Source organism: Crocuta crocuta, unplaced genomic scaffold (genome assembly GCF_008692635.1).
Source record: "Crocuta crocuta isolate KB4526 unplaced genomic scaffold, BGI_CrCroc_1.0 scaffold219, whole genome shotgun sequence".
In the NCBI taxonomy this organism is placed as follows: Eukaryota; Metazoa; Chordata; class Mammalia; order Carnivora; family Hyaenidae; genus Crocuta; species Crocuta crocuta.
Window position 1 is genome coordinate 5,914,728 of NW_027551572.1, and position 22,676 is coordinate 5,937,403.

The following is a 22,676-nucleotide window of genomic DNA, read 5'->3' on the forward strand; positions in this document are numbered from 1 at the left end:
TTGGTATGAGGTACACAAATTGCTAAGTAAATGAAAAGCTAGATAATTTTTAACACTATGAGAAAGTAAATTATGAAAAAGTATTTTTCTTGCATAAAAATAGGAAATATAATACATGACTTGGATCAGATAAACAGTATTCATAGTCATAATAATGTAGATACCAGATATTAATTTCATAACAATGACAAACATACTGAGAGGAATGGAGAAGGAAGTAGTATAAGCAAGTCCTCATCTCTCATAGAAAGTCAATAATGTCTAGAAATAGCAGTACAGAAATATGAAGGAAAATACCAAATAAACAGCTAAGAATCAGAAATGGTTCTGTATCAGATAAAGGGCTAGTATCCAAAATCTATAAAGAACTTACCAAACTCAACACACAAAAGACAAATAATCCAGTGAAGAAATGGGCAAAAGACAAATAATCCAGTGAAGGAATAGACACTTTTCCAAAGAGGACATCCAGATGGCCAACAGACACATGAAAAGATGTTCAACATCACTCATCATCAGGGAAATACAAATCAAAGGCACATTGAGATAACACCTCACACCAGTCAGAGTGGTAAACATGAACAAATCAGGAAACTACAGATGCTGGCAAGGATGTGGAGAAATGGGAACCCTTTTGCACTGTTGGTGGGAATGCAAATTAGTACAGCTACTCTGGACTACAGTGTGGAGGTTCCTCAAAAAATTAAAAATAAAACTACCCTACAACCCAGCAATAGCTGGATACAGGAGTGCTGATGCATAAGGGTACACGTACCCCAATGTTTACAGCAGCACTTTCAATAATAGCTAAATTATGGAAAGAACCTAAATGTCCATCAACTAATAAATGGATAAAGAAGACATGGTTTCACTGAGATACCACCTCACACCAGTCAGAGTGGCTAAAATGAGCAAATCAGAGAACTCTAGATGCTGGCGAGGATGTGGAGAAACGGGCACCCTCCTACACTGTTGGTGGGAATGTAAACTGGTACAGCCCCTCTGGAAAACAGTGTGGAGGTTCCTCAGGAAACTAACAATAGAACTCCCCTATGACCCAGCAATAGCACTGCTAGGAATTTACCCAAGGGATACAGAAATGCTGATGCATAGGAGCACATGTACCCCAATGTTCATAGCAGCACTCTCCACAATAGCTAAAACATGGAAAGAGCCTAAGTGTCCATCAACAGATGAATGGATCAAGAAGATGTGGTTTATCTATACCATGGAATACTACATGGCAATGAGAAACAATGAAATCTGGCCATGTGTAGCAACATGGATGGACCTTGAGGGTGTTATGCTGAGCGAAATAAGTCAGGCAGAGAAGGACAAATATCATATGTTTGCACGTATAGGAGGATTAGGAGGAACTTGACGGAGGAACAAGGGGGAGAAGAAGGGCGGAAATGGTGGGGGAAAGGGAGAGAGGCAAACCATGAGAGACTCTTGAATGCTGACAAAAACTGAGGACTGATGGATGTGGGGGGAGGGGGGGATGGGCATGGAGGAGGACACTTGTGGGGATGAGCACTGAGTGTTATGTGGAAACTAATTTGACAATAAACTATTAAAAAAAAAAAGACGTGGTTTATATATACATTGGAATACTACTTGGCAATGAGAACAAATGAAATCATGCCATTTGCAGGAGTGTGCATGGAACTGGAAGGTATTAGGCTGAGTGAAATAAGTCAGTCAGAGACAGATAGATATCATAGGTTTTCACTCGTGGTGACTCTTGAGAAACTTAATAGAAAGGAAGGGAAGGGGAAAAAATAGTTACAAACAGAGAGGGAGCGGGGCAAACCACTAGAGACTCTCAAATACTGAGAACAAACTGAGGGTTCATGAGGGGGGAGAGGGGAAAGTGGGTGATGGGCATTGATGGGAGCACTTATTGGGATGAGCACTGGGTGTTGTGTGTAAGCCAATGGGATAACAAATTATATTCATAAAAAAAAAACAAAATGGTTGCTTCTGGGAAATAAGGATGAGAAGGATCACAGTTGGTTTGCTTTTTGGTTGAGCATTTCAAATGTTCTCATTTGTGAATCTGACTAAACCAAGCAACCAGCTCTTTCAACAAGGAGAGAATTAAATAAAAAATGTTTCCTTTCTCATATGCTACAAAACCCCACAGAGGCTATGATAGCAAATGCTTGATCAGCCTGCAGAATAAGTAGCCCAAGGTAGACATATTTTTACTAACTTGTACTACCCAAAGCACCTAACAAATATCACCCCAAGATAAAGTCATGTTCACTCTACATGCTATAAAAGTCATTGCTGAAATGGTCCTAAATTTAAGACCCGGCTCTACCACTAACTCTCTGAGTCCTTCAACAACTCCACTCCCTTCCCAGACTTCTAGATATATCACATCTATAAAATGAACACTAGGGGCACCTGGATGGCTCAGTCAGTTAAGCGTCCAACTTTGGCTCAGGTCATGATCTCACGTTTGTGGGTTCGAGCCCCGCATCAGGCTCTGTGCTGACAGCCAGCTCAGAGCCTGGAGCCTGTTTCAGATTCTGTGTCTTCCTCTCTCTCTGACCCTCCTCTGCTCATGTTGTCTCTCCCTCTCTCTCTCAGAAATAAATATAACATTAAAAAAAATTTTTAACCAAAAAAATAAAAATAAAAATAAAATGAAGACTAAATAATTTTTGACATTTCAAAACAAACAGGTATGCAAATATAGGATAAAGAAAAAATAAACTGTATGGTATTAGTACTAATAATGAATGAATTCTACCAATTACTGTCAACTACTTCTTCTATTATGTGTTCTTCAATGTTTTTCATAATCTGACATGTTTTACCAAGATCAGAAAACCACAGAATTAAGAACAGGCAGGAGTGGGGAAAGGTACAATGTCAGGAAGACTACTTCAACTGGAAAGAGGAAGCCACATAAGGAAGTCTAAAAATAGAACTTAAAGTCACTAACAAGTCAATAACTCACTAGAATATGAGTGCCAAACAGTGGTATGGGAAATGTACTATAGGATCCAAAGAAGAATGGCTTATTCTAAGGGCAGGTGGGATGCGGCTGCAGCAGGAAAAAGTACGTTCAGATTAGGCCTTGAAAGTAAAATTTTATTTTAACTGGAACAGCCAGAAAGTGTCTTCAAGGTTTTAAAAAAAAAAAAATGTGAATACAGAGATTTTAAAATAATTTTTTTTCCTTTTTTGAGGGAGAGAGCTAGCTGGAGAGATAAATGTTAATGGAGAGTATACAAAGAAACGAAGCAGGGGCGACTGTGTGGCTCAGTCAGTTAAGCATCCTAATCTTGATTTGAGCACAGGTCATAATCTCATGGTTCATGGGATCGAGCCCAGCATCAGGCTCCTCATTGACGGCACAGAGCCTGCTTGGGATTCTCTCTCCCCCCTCTCTGTTTGCCCTTCCTCCGCTCATGCTCTCTCTTTGTCTCTCTCTCAAAATAAATAAACTAACAACAACAAAGCAAAGATACATGTAAGTTGAAATGGAAAAGTCCATCAACTGATGAATGGATCAAGAAGATGTGGTTTATCTATACCATGGAATACTACATGGCAATGAGAAACAATGAAATCTGGCCACGTGTAGCAACATGGATGGACCTTGAGGGTGTTATGCTGAGCGAAATAAGTCAGGCAGAGAAGGACAAATACCATATGTTTGCACGTGTAGGAGGATTAGGAGGAACTTAACTGAGGACCATGGGGGAGAAGAAGGGGAAAAATAGTGGGGGAGAGGGAAGGAGGCAAACCATGAGAGACTCTTGAATGCCGATAACAAACTGAGGGCAGATGGGGTGTGGGGAGGGGAAGGGGGGTGATGGGCATGGAGGAGGGCACTTGTGGGGATGAGCACCGGGTGTTATATGGAAACCAACTTGACAATAAAATATTTAAAAAATAAATAAAAGAACATTTATGCCTTCTTTGATTTATCAGTGTTGAGCATAATAAAAGCATACATTTTATTCTACTATGGTGTACTTTTGCTATGGTTATACAGGTTACTGATTTTATTTAATAAATAAACTAACAATATTCTTACGTAAAAAAAAATGGAAAAGGCAAAGGCAGTGTGAGATCAAATGATAGAAGACTCTGAATGTTAAGTTGAGGTCTGAACTCCATTCCACAGGTCATGGGACACCACCAGAAGTTTTAGAGGAGAGAGACATGATCTGTCCTGTGCTCTCTCTTGTGGCAATGTAAAAGATGGTTTGGAGAAGATGGAAACTGGCTGGGGCAGGGAGACCAAGTGTCAGCTAATGAAGATCCAGGTGAAAGGGGATGAGGCCTGAACCAAGGTGGTAGGAGTGCAAATGAAAAAATCATGGGTACTTTCACCCCTTGCTAATGGCTTTTTAAAGGTGATTTTAGGGGCACCTGGGTGGCTTAGTCGATTAAGCGTCCGACTTTCGCTTAGGTCATGATCTCACGGTTCGTGGGTTCGAGCCCCGTGTCGGGCTCTGTGCTGACTGCCAGCTCAGAGCCTGGAGCCTATTTCAGAGTCTGTATCTCCCTCTCTCTCTGACCCTCCCCTTCTCACACTCTCTCTCTCTCTCCTAGAAATAAATAAAAATATTTAAAAAAAAATAAAATAAAATAAAAAATAAAGGTGATTTTAATAGTGTTACAGTCATACCATTCAAAATTCAAAAAGAACGCTGGGGCACCTGGGTAGCTCAGTCAGTTAAGCATCTGACTCTTGGTTTTGGCTCAAGTCATCGTCTTATGGTTTGTGAGTTCAACCCCTGCGCTGGGCCCTGCACTGACAGTGTGGAGCCTGCTTGGGCTTTTCTATCTCTCCCTCTCTGCCCCTCCCCCCCCCTTTCAAAATAAACAAACATTTTTAAAAAAATTCAGGGGCACTCTGGTGGTTCAGTCAGTGGAACGCCTGACTCTTGATTTCAGCCCAGGTCATGATCCCAGAGTTGTGGAATTGAGCCCCTAGTCAGGCTCTGTGCTGAGTATGGAGCCTGCTTAAGATTCTCTCTCCCCCTCTGCTCCTCTCCCCTCTCTTGTGCTCTCTCTCTAAAGTAAAATTTAAAAAATTTTTTTTAATTTAAAATGTACAAAAGGGTATACAGTGAAAAGTCTTCCTCTGAGCTCTGTCTCCAGGTACTTAATTTCCTACTCTAATGGCAATCAATTTCTGGGGTTTTTTTCATGATTATTTTATTTTTGAGAGAGAGAGAGAGTACATGAGAGAGAGGGGGACAGAGGATCTGAAGCAGGCTCTGTGCTAACAGCAGGGAGCCCAATGCAGGGCTTGAACCCACAAACCATAAGATCATGACCTGAGCCAAAGTCAGACTCCCAGCCAAGTGAGCCACCCACATGCCCCAGAGGCCATCAATTTCTTGTATGTTCTTCCAGATATGCTTTATGCATAAACGATTATATATATATGATATATATGCATATACATGCTAATGTATACACATGTAAACATGAATGAATACTTACCCATTTCTCTTTTTTAGACAAATGATGACATTTACTATTAACACTATTCTGTAGATGTTACTTTTTTTCAATTTTGGTCTTGCTGAAAAGCAATTTAGCTATAGATAAATACAGATATAGATAGATGCATATCATATATAAAGAACTGTAAGAATGCTCACATCTTTTGACAAGGAATCCTGGACTGACTCTTAAGAGAAATTTAAAAGAAGGAAGAACTAAATACAAACTGCAAAATAAAATTTTATTTTATTTGGGTTATGGAGTTGGGTTATGGAGATCTTTGTTCTCATCACAACTGTTTGAGTGCTGCTTGCTTTCTTTAATCAGATGTCAATTCTCAAAAGAGAGAATATGAAAACATTCCAATTAGTATTAACAAAATGTGGCCGCTAGTTCTCCATTTATTTTTGCCACATAGTGTCTAATACTAGTACCTGACTTTTGACTGCCAGGACTACACACACACACACACACACACACACACACACACACACACACTCTGTGTACCTACAGAATCACCAGGATTTCCCAACATTCTTGACTTTAAAACCATCAGGAAATAGCCTTAGCACAAACCACTGACACAGCAGCCAACAAGGAAAACAAATGCTTTTGTTGACAAGTACTGGAACAGGCTTTGCCAGTATCTGAGGTTATAAATGATGCCAGAGAATCAATTACCCTGAGGTATTTTGCTAATGTTTTCCCCAACTCTCCTACTCTATTTTAACTTGATTTTAACTGAAAGATAAAGTATAGCTCAGAGGGGGGAAAAAAGTCTTCTCATCCATAAGGAGTCAGTACTTGACTTCTCCAGGAGACAGTTAACTAATTAACTCATTAAATTACAGACAATTACTTGGCAATGTCAGTGAGTCAGCTGCCTGAACAGACAGAAGAGGCAGTGTAGAACAGAAACTAGAATCTACCCTCAGTCAGTCAAGATGCTAAAACATTGTAGGTATTATGTTAACAAAGCAAAGCAGGTACCTCAAAAACAAGCGATTTATTTAAACAAAAAGTATATTTTAAAAATACTTTTAAAATAAGAATGACTTGTTTATTTTAAACAGTTTCATTATTTTCAATGCTTATTTTAATTGCTGGATAATAATGTTTTTTGTTTTTTGTTTTAATTTTTTAATGTTTTATTTATTTCTAGGAGAGAGAGAGAGACAGCGTGAGCCGGGGAGGGTCAGAGAGAGAGGGAGTCACAGACTGAAGCAGGCTGAAGGCTCTGAGCTGGCAGTCAGCACAGAGCCCGACGCGGGGCTCGAACCCACGAACTGCGAGATCATGACCTAAGCGAAAGTCGGACGCTTAACCAACTAAGCCACCCAGGCGCCCCATGGATAATAATGTTTTAAACAAAGTAAACATGGCCTACAGTAACACAGAAGGCCTAGAAATCAGAAAAGGCTAGGTGGCCATGTTGCGAACTTCCCTTTCTGCTAATCAAAATGACATGTTCATACTAAAAGGAATAGAAAGTTAAAACAAAGTGTTGGGTCTCCCATGCTAAATTATTCTAAAAATTTAATATATCAACTTAGTAGTTTCATTATATTTCTATTTTGTTCCTATCATTTCAAAGGAGGAACAAAATGACTTTAAGTGAAATTAACCAAATATTATATCCATACTCCAAATAACTTTAGAGTTAATCATTTGCCATTTCAAAGATGTCTCTTAAGCAGTTGTAAATCCCTCTTGGGCAGGAAGTCAAGGACAAATGAAAGACATTGACAAGAAGTAGCTGACCATATCCAAACAAAAATACATGATTTATTTTCTTGATTAAACTTTTTCCAAATCCAATTCAAGTATTTGAATATAAAAGTACACATAGCTTTGACATTTCCAGAAATATTTAAGTTTACATGGAGTATAGTTCACATGTGCTTGAAAAAGTCTTGACATTATGAGCCTGAGAAATGAAATGGACCTTAATGAAAGATTAGAATCTTTATACATTTATTGCTGATAAAAGATGGCAGGGTTTCACATACAGATATATATATATATATAATTACACTACCGTACTTACACAGAAATACCTCTAGCTCCAAATGCAATCATGTTATCTACAAATGTTTTGCCTGTCAAGCCAACAGATCAACATATTAAGGTCTCACTTGACTGGAATAAGTTGAACAGTAGCAACTCCTTTACAATTTGCCAAATTTTAACCTCTATCACAGGTTACCTGTAAAGCAGACTTTACAACAAGTTTTCACACTACCCTAAATTTCTTTTGAGTAAGGGGGGGAAAAGGTTAATTTAATGACACAAATGAGTAAACAACCCAAATAGTCTAAATGATACAAATTACCTGTTTAAATGATTTAAATTCAAAAACAGATCTTTTGATACTTTATGTCTAAAAGATTTTCCAGGGGTTATAAAGAAAAATTCTAATCTGCTGTAACTAGAAAGGTGGTTACTTTTTAAAAGTATACAGTGTATGAAGATCTAGGATTTTCTTTTTAACTATGCTCATCAAAACCAAGGTAATATATTTAGAAGCGTTAGTTTTTAAGCCAAAAATCTGCTATTATCAAATCTTCCAGGTTACTTTGCACTCACTTAAAAACATTTATTAAGTACCAATTGTGAGTTGGACATTACGCCTGATAGTAGAGACGCGATGATCACAAAAACATAGTTCCTACCTCAAACAGCTCAGAGACAGTGGCATGATGGACACCAAAACCAGGATCTAAAAACAAGTTCTAATCCCTGTGCCATTAACTAGGTGTTATTTCTTGAGTGACACACATACCTTCTCTGAGCTTCTTCTCTAATAAGAAGATACAGAAACACAGCTGCCTTGATGTGAGGGAAAAAATGAGATCTTGAACACCAAAGTACTTGGAAATTGTAAAACTAACACATAATGAAATACTGCAGTTATTCTAAAGTGCTTAGAAACACAGAAAAGCATAGGATCCAAGTTTCCCTCCTTGCTTATTTAATTATTCTGCTTTTACCCAAACATGAAGGAGTTATTGTTCTAACGTCTCGTCTTTCTCCAAACCAAGGTTTCCTTGGGGTTGGCTTCCACTATTCTTGGGTTTACCAAATCAGTCCTAACTGGTCTAGCCAGGTTCATCTCTGCTTATCCAACACGTGGCTGTAATACGAGTCAAAACAAACTGTTGCTCTGAGACTTTGTTCCAACTGAGATGAACTGACATTTTCAGATCTTAACATCCTTCCAGTTTCAGTAACTCTCACACGACAATGCCACAAAGTTCAGTAACTACATATAGCACGTAAAGCATTTCCCATATAGAAAAGTGAATTACAGGAATAATCGAAGAGCTGAGCTTCTGAAGCTAATCCTCTTGCTGTCCTTCGCTTATATGGCTCTTACTTCTAACAGAAACCAAATTTAGTCAGGAATGTATGCCCTTTCACTACACAAGCACTCGGCATAACAAGCAGACCACAACAAACCCTGTTACAACAGTACAGTGTGGAATTCATCTATTATACATAATATTTAATATGAAAAAATAATTTTAACACATAAGGCCACTTTTTTAAAGATTTTAATTAGTAATGCAAAATTTTTCCGATATTTACTAAAATCAACTACACATGCTTTAGGAAAAGGCAATTTTATACATCTAATTTCAACTAGAACTCTCAGTCACATATTTCATATACACTAGAAGCAAAACCTTCTACTGGATTTTGCAAAAAAAAGTTCTCCAAAAGTCTGCCTTTCTAATTCTGCTTGCCTCCATGAAATATTATGTGCTTATTTTTCTTTTTGCTTTAATATATGTATTTTTACTGTCCATTATATCAAATTCTATTGTCACCTACCAAACAATGTAATTTCTAACAGAGCAGAGAGGTATAAGCTCCTTGTTAATCACGGAAATCAAATGAAACTACCATAATAAACTAGATATACCAAAAGAATTTTCCCCTCCAAGTTTCCCAAAACCTTGGATATAAAATAATGACCCCAGAGAATTCAACAACTGAAACTAGAATGCTTCTCAGGGCAGATTAAGTTGAATAATTAATTTGCATTGTTCTTAAAATAAATACTTCAATCTCTTGGCCTAAGTAACCATGGGAACATACAAGGAGCATATATATTTATAAGCCTGGGCAAATCATGTCTTTGACAATCAAGGTGCAACTCTTAGGGGAACAGAATGCTATAATGTTGGTAAGCCTTGATTAAATTCCAAGATTTTTGTCACAGAAAAAGAGGGACCTTTTTCCTAGTAGGGAGTGGAAAATATTAAAAGATTTAAGAGAAAGGGCAACCAAATGTAATGTATGAACATATCTTGGATCGTGATTTTAATAAAGCAACTTAAAAAATGAAACAAACAGGAAAACTTCAACACTGAATGGAAATCCACATTATTAAGGAATATTTTTACATGAAATAATCGAATTATGGTTTGATGGTTTTTCAGAGTCATCATGTATCTTTTTCAGAGTTATCATTTCAGAGTTATCAAGTAATCATTTAGTATCTTTTCAAGATACCAAGTATTCATATATGCAGTGTCTGGGAATTGCTTCAAAATAATCCAATGCAGCTGCAATATAGAGAAAGCAAGATTAGCCAAAAGAGTTGGTGAAGCTGCGTGATGGATATATGGTAATTGATCGTACTATTTTCTCTAACTTTTTATAGGCTTAAAATTTTCCATAATTAAAAAGGTTTTTAAAAGTATACAGAAAAATAATAAGGTGATTCAATGTATACTAACATACCTGTATCACCAAATATTAATTTAGAAAGGCAAGTTGCTGGAAATACATAAAGGAAGTTTCTTCCATTTACTGTATAACCTTGAGCAAGTTACTTAACCTTTCTAGGGCTCAGTTTCTTCACCTATAAAATGAGAATGTTAATGGTTCCTACCTTAAAGAGTTGTTTTGAGGACTGACTATAATGACTTATATAAAATAATTAAAATAGTGCCTGAGACATAATATTGTCTCAGTAAGTAAACAATAGCACAGTTCTAAAAGCCCAATAGTGGCCATATAGCACTGATTTCAGTGAATGATGCTTTAGAAACCTCAGTAATATTAAGTAAAAGAGAGCTGGACAGAACAGGGAAATGATTTTTTTTTTTAAGTTATACACATAAAGAATGAATTCTAAGTCTCTTTTTCAGATCTGTGTCTTAGTATTACAGAGCCTACAGTTGAACTATTATTCCTTCCTGATCCAGACTGAGCAGTTGAAGGTTCCAAAGAAAACTCACATATCATCCACAGTCTTTCTTAGACCATGGCTAGACCCTTTCTCAGAAGCTACAAATTTGAAATTCCTTCTTATGGTGGTATTTCTGAATGTGGAAATTTGTAAATATCTTCAGGTATATGTCTCAACAATATGAGTAATTAGCTGATTACATGTACATAATCATAAACACATATTAACATCTTAGTCACTTTATAGGTCCAGCACAGTTACTTAGGAAAGACAAGGGACTCAGATCTTATTCATGAAAGAAAAGTCGTCATCCCATCTTATAAGAAAAGGAAAGGACCAAGGAACTAAGCTCCATGTATCAGGCATCAGTTACACATTACCTCATTTAATCGTTACAATGTCCCTATGTACTAGGTATAGTAATCCCTTCTTAGGTAAGGAAACTTACTGGCGTAAATAACTAAGGTCCTAAAGCAAAAGGGCATCTAATAAGGACCCAAATCCAGACCAGACTACAAAGCCCTTGCAGGTTAGAGCTCCACTCTGCTGTCTCCTGGATGAAAAGGAGTCAGCTGAGGCCCCACTCAAAGATATTCTAAGAACCCCATGGACAGAAGGAAATTAAACTGAAGAATCACAGTCTAATCAAAGCAGTCATCCATAAGAAAGCACAGGAATGAGTATGAAGTTTACATTTCCTTTTTTTTTTTTAAGTTTATTATTTTGAGGGGCGCCTGGGTGGCTTAGTCGGTTAAGCGTCCGACTTTCGCTTAGGTCATGATCTCATGGATCATGGGTTCGAGCCCCGCGTCGGGCTCTGTGCTGACTGCCAGTTCAGAGCCTGGAGCCTGTTTCAGTCTGTGACTCCCTCTCTCTCTGACCCTCCCCTGCTCACGCTGTCTCTCTCTCTCTCCTAAAAATAAATAAAACATTTAAAAAAAAAAAGTTTATTTATTTTGAGAAGAGAGAGAGAGAGTCATGTGTGAGTAGGGGAGAGGGAGAGAGATAGAGAAAGAAAGAGCATCCCAAGCAGGCTCGGCACAGCACAGAGCCTGACATGGGGCTTGAACTCACGATTGTGTAATCATGACCTGAGCTAAAATCAAGGGTCAGATGTTTAACCAGCTGAGCCACCCAGTTTGCTGAAAGTTTACATTTCAATATAATCCATTTAAATATGATCTGTTTAAAATGTAAATTGAAAGTCGCCTGGGTGACTCAGTTGATTGCGCATGATTTTGGCTGAGGTCATGATCTCACAGTTCAGTTTGTGAGTTCAAGTCCCACATCAGGCTCTCTGCTTTTGGCACAGAACCTGCTTGGGATCCTCTTTCTCCCTCTCTCTCTCTGCCTCTTCCTTGCTCTCTCTCTCTCTCTCCCTTCCCTCCCCCCCAAAATAAACATTAAAAAAATTTTAATGTAAATTATTCCACTTTCAAGGTGAAAGACCTTCAGTGGTTTCCACAATGCTCTTTAAAAAAAATCAAAACTCTTCTCAGTGGCCTACAAACAAGGCTCTGCTTGACATGGCTCTCCTTCAGCCTCATCTCTTACAGCCATTCACTCCCTCACTTACTGATGCTTCAAGCACACTAGCTTCCTTTCTGTTTGTCAAACATACCAGGCCCTTACACACATCTAGGCTTTATACATGGGAGCCCTCTGTTGGGAATTCTCTGCCCACTTTTAAGTCTCACCTCTAGTATAACCTTCTCAGGGGTCTTTACTCACTACTCTCTTGAAAAATGATGGTCTGTCCCATCATCTGTTTATTTTCTTATTAGACTTGTCACCTTCTGTAGTTTTTTTTTTTTTTTTAAGTGTGTGGGCTTTGCTAGTGTGTCATCTCTACCTAGAATGAGTTACTTTCACTGAACTCCTCTATATCAACTCTATAAAGGTTTAGAACCTAGCACAATGCCTAGGCTGGCACATGGTAGACAACTAAAAATATATTGATTGATAGTAGAACATAACATGGGATTTAATAACACTAATTTTCTCATCTTTTCAGTTACTTTTCAATCCTTCTGTCTCAAGGATAAAGTCTCACTGCGGTGCTAGTATGCCCTAAATGCTTAACACTTTTTCTTAATGTTTATTTTTTTTTTGGGAGAGAGACAGAAAGTGAGAAGGGGACAGGCAGAGGGAAAGGGAGACACAGAAGGTGAAGCAGGCTCCAGGCTCTGAGCCATCAGCACAGAGCCCAACGCAGGGCTTGGACTCACGAACCATGAGATCATGACCTGAGCCTAAGTCAGACGCTTAACTGACTGATCCATCCAGGTGCCTTGTCACTCTTTTTTTTTTTTTAAATGAAAACTTTATTCAGTTTATGTCAAATACTAATATACTAAAGATAAAGGCTATCATCTTCAATTCCTATATTCTAAAGAACCCTTAATCAGTATAGCTAAGAAAACTATAGATCCCCTTCTGTATGTCTTATAATGGGGTTTATTCGACTCAATTTATGCGGGGAAGTCCTCTTTTAACTTCAGATTTTTAGAGCATAAGCGTCCATCAACAGACGAATGGATCAAGAAGATGTGGTTTATCTATACCATGGAATACTACATGGCAATGAGAAACAATGAAATCTGGCCATGTGTAGCCACATGGATGGACCTTGAGGGTGTTATGCTGAGTGAAATAAGTCAGGCAGAGAAGGACAAATATATGTTTGCACATATAGGAGGATTAAGAGGAACTTAACTGAGGAACAAGGGGGAGAAGAAGGGGGGAAATGGTGGGGGAAAGGGAGAGAGGCAAACCATGAGAGACTCTTGAATGCTGACAAAAACTGAGGACTGATGGATGTGGGGGGGAGGGGGGATGGGCATGGAGGAGGGCACTTGTGGGGATGAGCACTGGGTGTTATGTGGAAACTAATTTGACAATAAACTATTTGTAAAAAAAAAAAAAATTCAGATTTTTAAATTTCGAAATTCTTACTTTTTAATTATTCACTTGATCAAAATCTAACACATACACATTAAGGCTTTATTTTTATTTTCCCCTAATTCTTATACACATGCGACATAAATTAAGTGGCTTTTAGAAAACTAGAGTCACACTATAGACACTTTTTTACATCTTATCTCACTTAATAGTACATTGGAAATCTCTCTAAATCAGCTGAAACATGCCTAACTCATTCTTTTTAGTTCTGCATAATTTTCCATGGGATGGTTTTTCCATAGCTTTTCTATCACTCCCCTCTGATAACATTTGTTTCTCATTTCCTACTTTTTTTCCATCAAGGAACAACTGAGTGTTATAACAACCTTGTACATATGTATTTTTGTGAGTATTTTTATTTTTCTGGGTTAAATATCCCAAAAGTAGGATTGTTTATTCAAAAGGTATCTTTTTATTTGAAACTATTGACAGACTGCTTTCCAAAGAGTCTTTGTTTCCACAAATACCCCATGAGAGCACCTTTTTTCTCCACACTGGGCCTCAGTTGATGTTATCATTTGTAGTACACATTCCATCCTTCTGAAAACCTAGCCCTGGGGCGCCTGGGTGACTCAATCAGTTAAGTGTTCGACCACTGATTTTCATCCAGGTCATGATCTCCCCATTCCTAAGTTCCTGAGTTCAAGCCCCGCACTGTGCTCCACACTGTCTGGTGGGGATTCTTTCTCCTCTCTCTGCCCCTCCCCTCTTTCTCTCTCACAAAAGGAAGGGAAGGGAAGGGAAGGGAAGGGAAGGGAAGGGAGAGACAAAGCAAGAAAGAAAGGCAGATGTATGGGTGGCTCAGTCAGTTAAGCATCCAACTTCAGCTCAGGTCATGATCTCAGTTCTGAATTTAAGCCCCACTCGAGTTCGAATCCTGTTTGGGATTCTCTCTCTACCTCCCTCTGTCCCATCCCTATGTACACACACTTTCTCTCTCCCCCTCCCAAAAATAAATAAACTTAAAAAGAAAAGAAAAGATAGCCTTAATGCATATTCCAACAAAGTAGAAGGGTCTCCTGCTTAATTCCCTTCTGAGCCCCAGGTTATTTATTGCCAAAAATAAATACATATGTAATATGTAAACAAGTATGTATTGAGTAAAAGAATATTTCTTTCAGGGTGCCTGGGTGGCTCAGTTGGTTAAGCATCTGACTTCGGCCCAGGTCATGATCTCATGGTTCTTGAGTTGGAGCCCCATGTCGGGCTCTGTGCTGACAGCTCAGAGCCTGGAACTTGCTTCAGATTCTGTGTCTCCCCCTCTCTTTCTGTCCCTCCCCTCTGCTTGTGCTCTGTCTGTCTCTCTCTCTCTCTTTCTCTCTCAAAAATAAACATTAAAAAATTTTTAATAAAAAGGATATTTCTTTCAGTTAAAAATGAATAAAAACCCTAAGGAAGAATCAATCACTCTTTGCTTTACATTAGCAGCATCTTCTTCCATTTATTCTCTAAAATAAACAACACAGGGGTGCGTGGGTGGCTCAGTTGGTTAAGCATCCGACTTAGGCTCAGGTCATGATCTCATGATCCATGAGTTCAAGTCCCACATCTGCTGTCAGCACAGAACGGACTTCAGATCCTCTGTTCCCCTCCTCTCTGCCCTTCCTCCACTGGTTCATTCTCTCTCTCTCTCTCAAAATAAACAAATAAGCTTTAAAAAATAAAATAAAATAAATAACAGCAGAAAATGCATTTTCACAATTTTTATATGGATATGATCATAATTGTTACATTGGTGATAATGACAAAAAAAAAGAGGTTCAAAATAATATTTGAGTTCTACACTGCAGTATGTTTTTGGTCTAACATATATAATGATACAGTCTCAACATGTGTTGCTTTTACCATACAATACGTTGAAAAACAACAAAAAGTCTAGCAACTAAAAAAAAAAAAAGAGAGAGAGAGATCTTGACAAATCATTCACTTAGAACGGCTTTTTGGTAAACCTACTTTGCCACAAAGCATAGACCAGCTTCTCATTCTGAAGTTTGTCAGGTTTATAACAAACAGCCTGTGACATTCCTGTTATCCTCACCTTCCCTCCCTCGTCATTGCTTCTATGGTCTCCTTTTGCTACTATATACTTCTGATACAGCAAAATCGGGTCAATGATAGTGGGTGGATAAGAGGTAAAAGAAGAGATAAATCAAGAAATGACAGTTGTAAGGGTAGTAATAGTAAAATCTTAGCCTGACAACTGGTTGTCAGCATAGTCTAATACCTAAAAATTTATTTGTTGTGCTCCAATTTTATGAACTTGTAGGGAGCAGGAAAAAGCAGAATCCTAGTGAATACTATTGTTCTTTTTTTTAACTAACAGAAAATATAGCTCATCAAAATTTAAGAAGCAATAAACACGGAAAAAATAAACCTATTTCCCTAGACTCAAAATAAGAATGCTTTACTTTTATAAAGCCCTTTCACAAGCTTGAACACATCGTACCTTTGAACATAGATATATCAGCACTTTCAAAGAGGAATATTTTCCTGTTAACAAAGACAAATGAGTGTTTGTGACTTTAGACAGTTAATGCCAAAGATCTAAATTTATATAAAGCAGCTTTCGGGGTGCCTGGGTGGCTTAGCCGGTTGAGCGTCTGACTTTCGCTTAGGTCATGATCTCGCGGCTCGTGGGTTCGAGTCCCGCGTCAGGCTCTGTGCTGACTGCCAGCTCGGAGCCTGGAGCCTGTTTCAGTCTGTGACTCCCTCTCTCTCTGACCCTCCCCTGCTCATGCTGTCTCTCTCTCTCTCCTAGAAATAAATAAAAAACATTTTAAAAAAAAAGCAGCTTTCAATTGTATTCTGAAATTCAAAATTAAATCTTCTCTGCAGTCTTTCAATATCTCAATGATCCAGAAGTCAAGTGACTCCAAAATCCTACCAAAATCAAATTATAATAACAGAATAATTTATATCTTAATCTTTGACTATACCCTTTTTTTGAAACTACTTTAAACTCCCATGGGATGATTCTCCCTAGTTTTCTTCCTCCTCCTTCCCACTTCAATTATGGATATCACTTATAAATCAGTCCCTTATTCCTGGTCCTGTTTCTTTTAAATTTTTTTAATGTTTTATTTAGTTTTGAAGGAGAGAGAGAGAGAGAGAGAGAGAGCATGAGTGGGCAAGGAGAAGGAGAGGGAGACACAGAATCTGAAGCAGGCTCTAGGCTCTGAGCTGTGAGCACAGAGCCCAACGCGGGGCTCGAACTCAGAGACAATGAGATCATGACCTGAGCCCAAGTCAGATGCTTAACAGACTGAGCCACCCAGGCACCCCTGGTCCTGTTTCTTTTATATTTAATTCCCTAAGCACAAGGATTTATCTGCCACCTGTATGAATTTGTAACTCTCCAAACCTATCAGATTTAACATATTAGGACATACTTATTTAACAATGAAAACCAAAAATAACCAAAAATTCCCACCAGCTTCACTACTTCTTCCTTTATTTCTATATTTAATACCAAATTCAATAGATTCATCCCTTACAAAGTCCCTGGTACTGTCCTTCCCTTCCATTTCCCCAGCTATCAGACACTCCAGGTCATTATCTCCCACATGTATTATTTCAAAAGCCTCTTAGCTGATCTCCCTACCTACTTCCAGCCTCTCCACACTTTATCCAACATACACAAAGAGCTGTCAGAATTCTCCACTTCAATTTGCCCACTCAGAAACCCATAGTGCATCCCTACTGTTTCAAATCCAAACTCATTGGCGAAATGTTCTACGTAGTTACAGGGTAAAGGCACTTTTTCATCACCTAAGTAACCAGATTTTTTTTTTCCTTTAACTTAACAAACACAGCTGCCATTAGTGCCTCATGTACTTCTAGCTTTCAAAAACTTGCCCACCTCCCTTTGGAGACCCCTCCTCCCCAACAAGTGATTTAGTGTAAGGGTTAAGAGTACAGGTTCTGCAGTTTGACTGGAATCCAGCCTCCACCACTTAAGAACTAAATGGCATTAACCAAGTCATTTAACTTCATCTATTTAACGGGGACTCTAACCCTACCTCCTAAGGTTGTTATGAAAGTTAATGTAATACCGTAAAAGCACGAGGCCAATGCCCAGCACACTGCTGAATGATCCATAAATGTTGGCCACTGTCATTATTATTACAGCCACTTTGATCCAGCAACTCAATCTGATTGCTCTACCGGAGGCTATGTATTTGACTTCATTATTCTTGACTCCCTGGCCACAATCTGTTAGAGATGGAATGGGATGAGAAAGGAGTAAGTCACATGTCAATTACCATTCAAGTGTTGGCTCAGCCCTCTCCTTCCATTATTCAACTGGGTCCTACTCCTAAGTTAAATACAAAAGTACACACATGGCACACAGCAAATAATCCTTAGTAAATATTTCTTGGGCAAATATGTTAAATACTAAAGAAATAATGTGGTCAGTATATCTTTTTTGCCTATTTTCTCTAAAATATTAATAAACCATATGCTTGTAAAATAAAACAGTTCCTAAACAATGTCCTATAGCTTCAAGTAGCTACAGTTTGAAGTACTCAAAACAGGAATAAAAAAAATCTAATATGTTACTTAGTAACTGTCCTCAAATAGATTCAACTAACTATATTCTATTTTTCTAGCTGGTGAAGGTAAGTATCTGTGATGTCTTATCTATCAATAACTCTTGAGTCAATGCTTTATAACTAGTACTAAGTGCACTGTTATGAATTCCACAATTTTTCAATATAAACATAAAATAAGGGCATCATCAAAAAGATAATGATAAGGGGGCATCTGGCTGGCCCAGTCAGTAGAGAAAAACTCTTGACATAGTTGAAGCCCTATGTCAAGTATAAAGATTACTTAAAAACAAAATCTTTTTTAAAAAAAGATAAGATTTAAAAGTTGTCAAAAAGGGGCGCCTGGGTGGCTTAGTCGGTTAAGTGTCCGACTTTCGCTTAGGTCATGATCTCGCGGTTCGTGGGNCCATTTCCTCACATCCCATTGAATTCCACATGAGAAGATAAAGCCCAGAAAGGCCAGACAGGTAGCTATAGATCCAACAATCAAAATGAGGCAGGAATGGGAACTGAACCCAGTGTTCCTGACACCTAGGTCAGTGCTCTTTGCACTGCATCATGAACCATTTCAACTGATTTTTTTCCAAGCCTGCTTAATATAGAAAATAAAATTAACTGGATCACATGAACATCTCACAAAACAACTAAGTATAATCATGGTGTGGTTAATACTGACATATTTTACACTATTTTTAAAGAACACTTGTGAGGAATAAAGGTTTCAAGCCAGAAATAGACTATTTCTGTTATAATTATTTATGTTCTGGAAATGATCCTTCATCAGATTTTATGAAATCTAAGATTCCAATTTTCACAATTGTTTTTCGTGAGTTACACATATGTATGGTCATCTATGCAGCCTCCTCCCCAACAATAGCTTAAGCAATCCATGTCTCAAATAAAAATGTCATCTATTCCAGGCTGATCAGCGAATGTTAGAATCTGTTCCTAATATAGAATCATAGACTTTTGGAGCTGGAAGGAACCTTGGAGATCACCTCTCATTTTACAGAGGAAACAAATACCAAGTAGGGACCTGCCCAAGGTCAAAGTTTCTATATAAGAACCTAGGTCCAGAATAAAAGTTTTCAAAAGACGATTTCACAGAAAAACATAATACTTAGTAAAACACCTTATCTTGTTCCCTTTTCATCTATTTCTTAAGTACAACTTCCTGCATGAGGAACTTCTGAAATTTAAGAAAGCAAAACAAAAAACTAAGCCAACTTGTTTTAAGTCTACAGCCAAGTCACTGATCTTAAAAAGTTAGAAGGTAGATCTTTGTAAGAACTGCAGACAGTAACATTTTGTAATAAAACCCCAAAAGCCTATGAATATAAATAAGCAGAGGGAGAAAAGATACAGACATTAATAATATTCTTATTTCTGTAACAAATTACATAAATGCTTACAAACAGGAAAACTATAAACATGCAACTTTCAAGAAAGAAAGAATACTAATCACCATACATAGTAATTACACAAGAGTGTCAATATATTTTGAAATTATATTTTGATCATAGCGCTTAAGGGCAGCTGGAAATTCTTTTTAGGCTTCTCTCACATACTTTAAACCATGTTAAAAAAAAACAGAATTTTGAGAAAAATATTTTATCAAACCTTAATAGAAAGGAAAATTTGTATTTGCACCTTAATAAAATAAGAGAATTATAAACTACGTTTATCCATGTTTTTAAGAATGGGAAATAAAAGAGTAAATGAAAACAGAACATTCCTGAAAATTAAGGCCTGAGAAGCATTAAATATACACTTTTTTCCTCAATAAAAAAAGGTGCCATATAAGCCAATTTACCTGGAGGAATATGTTTCTTAACTCATGAGGATCACCTCGCTTGGTTGTTTGCACCTGTAAGGAAAAAAAAAAAACAGTTAATACTTTACTAGAGACCACATAATCTCTTCAGATTAGAGTTCACAAATGCTAACAAATCAATGCTCTTATCTTTTATAGGGGCATTTAGTTTAAAACAAACCAAAAGTACTAATACTGATAACACCTGTCAAATTGGATATCTATGACTACAGAGCGGAAGTACAGGTGTGAAGAGCTTAATATACAGCAAATCTACCAGATTTGCTCTGGACTAGAAAGTGAAGGCAGTGAGGATCAATCTCTAATTTTATTCCACATCCACTAGCAACACAATAGCAACCACCCACCTCCAAATCAAGAAGCTAGCAAGAACAGGGCAACAGTAAAGTTAAAACCCCCAAATTAATCGCCTGGCCTAGCAGCCTTTCTTCCCCATGGAAAGCAATCCAGAATATAATTATCTCCGCGCCCCTGTCTTCCTCCACCCAACCTAAAATATGAAAGCTGCTACAGTGTTTCCAAATACTTTCGACATCTCGCCACCTGCAGCACAAATGCCAACCACTGCCCCCTGCCCCACTGAAGCCCCAAATAACTGAATTATTCACCCCCTCCCCCACTGCAATACACAGATGCCTTAGGTTATCCCCGGGTTTTACATGCCACTTCCTCCCACTCCCTTTCTGATGCCCTCCAACTCCCGACTCACAATCTCATGCACCTAAGGGAGGACACTACTCTTCCTTTACCGATCTGGTCCTCACAAGCCCCTCCAACTCATAATCCCTCCTACTTCCCCTCCCCCAGCCGGGCATCCTCTCCCTCCGGTCCAAGCCCCACACAGCTCTCCCACCCACAAGCCGGAGCCCCAGGATACGCTATCTAAGAACCAGGCAACGAAGGAATTGGTAAGAGGTGAGGGGCTGGGGGCAAGGTCCCTGGAATGTCTCTTATGCAATAAAGGCAGCAGCAGAGAGTTGGGAGTCACCTTGACCGCCATNCCGGGGCGGGGCTGGAATAGGGCCCCGAATCCCCGCCAGAAAGGGAGCTGGTCCGGGCAAGCGACCTGTCTCCCTGGGGAGGAGGATGATCCTCCCATAGGCTAGGCTGGAGTGCCAGCCCTGGGATTCCGACGCGCCGCGTGGTTGCCTACAGCTCAGTCGCCGCCTGGAAAGTCCCACGTTTCTTAAGGCCTCCTAATGGGTGTGGCTTTGGGCACAGACTTCAGCCAGAATCGTTTAATCCTGAGACTTAAAGGAATGTTTGGGGCCCAGATTGAGCAAGATTTCGATGGATCAGATGACATGTCCCATTAATGATAATAATAAATGAATTAATGACAACTAATGACAAATATTGACAATAAAAAGGATTCAGGACCAATGCACTCTGGGGAAAACCTAAGAAAATATAACTTGAGAAATATGCCCCTAAATTGGCATGGGACGAATATGCTTAATACATTTGTAATTCTTGTACTATTATAAAGCTTTATTAGTAGACTCACCCAAATCCTTTGTGCAGTGATGTGGGGCACAAATGCATACAGGAAAAAATCCATTTGTCCTTGGACAAGACTGGTACTGAATTCTTGCCCAACTTGCCCCTACATAAAGATAGCCAGCCCTACATAAGTAGTAGCTATACCTTGAACCAAAATAATGTCTCTAAAACTGAGTTCTGCCATTATGACAATATTGAGCCACATAATCACTCAACATTTACTGGCCATCTATTATATGCCAGACATACTCCTTGTAAAAAATACAAATGCCTAGCATTTAGTCCCTAACTTAGGATCTTTCAAGATGGTTGATGCTTACCCAAACCCCGACCTTAAGTATATTTTTTTTTGTTTTTAACTACAAGCATACTTGCTGGGGTTTTTTCCCCCAAGGGTAACAACAATAAGATTTGTTTTAATATCACTTAGCTCTATGATCCCTCTCACTCTCTTTCATATTTCCAATGTTTAATCTAACAGGAGGCCTCCCTTTTCTCCAGTCTCACTAATCATATTTGTGTTAAGTATCCAAGTTAATAGAGTGAGGAAAGAGGAGTGGCAAATGTAAACTGTTGATAAGGAATGCTACATTACTAGTACTCCTATAATGAGCTTTTCTGGTGCAGTTGATTTAACTATTTACCACCATTACATCTCTTTCTTCAACTTGTTCAAAGTTCTTTTAACAATGTGATTGGACATAAAGATTTACAAATTCATATTTTGTTCTTCTACACCCTTATGCCCCTGATACTTTGCTCTCTCTTACTTCACAAAGTTTCTGTAAGTAGAATTCTCCAGGGTTTGTTTGTTTTTTTTTTTACATTACTTTACAAGAGAAGAATGTTTAGCAGGCTAAAGTTCCTTAGTTCGAATAAAAGTACTTAAGGGAAAGGAAGACATTTATTTAAAATGAAAGTATTGGGGCACCTGGGTGGCTCAGTCGGCTAAGCAGCCAACTTGTGATTTTGGTTCAGGTCATGATCTTACAGCTTGTTAGTTCAAGACCCTCAGAGGGCTCTCTGCACTGACAGTGTGGAACCTGCTTGGGATTCTCTCTCTCCCTCTCTCTCTGCCCCTCCCCAGCTTGACTCACATGTGCTCTCTCTCAAAATAAATAAATACACATTTTAAAAAATAAATAAG

General features: G+C 38.4%; 1 protein-coding gene across 1 annotated transcript in view; it reads right to left on the bottom strand.

Moving 5' to 3' along the window:
• SLC25A12 (solute carrier family 25 member 12) overlaps positions 1-21,026 on the bottom strand; it is a 108,063-nt gene extending 87,037 nt beyond the window's left edge. The window contains exons 1-2 of the mRNA XM_077751181.1: positions 21,015-21,026; positions 20,006-20,059 (exon numbers count right to left, since the gene is read on the bottom strand). Coding sequence (XP_077607307.1) covers positions 20,006-20,059; positions 21,015-21,026 — 66 coding nt within the window. The remainder of the gene's footprint in view (positions 1-20,005; positions 20,060-21,014) is intronic.
• Between the last annotated feature and the right edge of the window lie 1,650 nt (positions 21,027-22,676).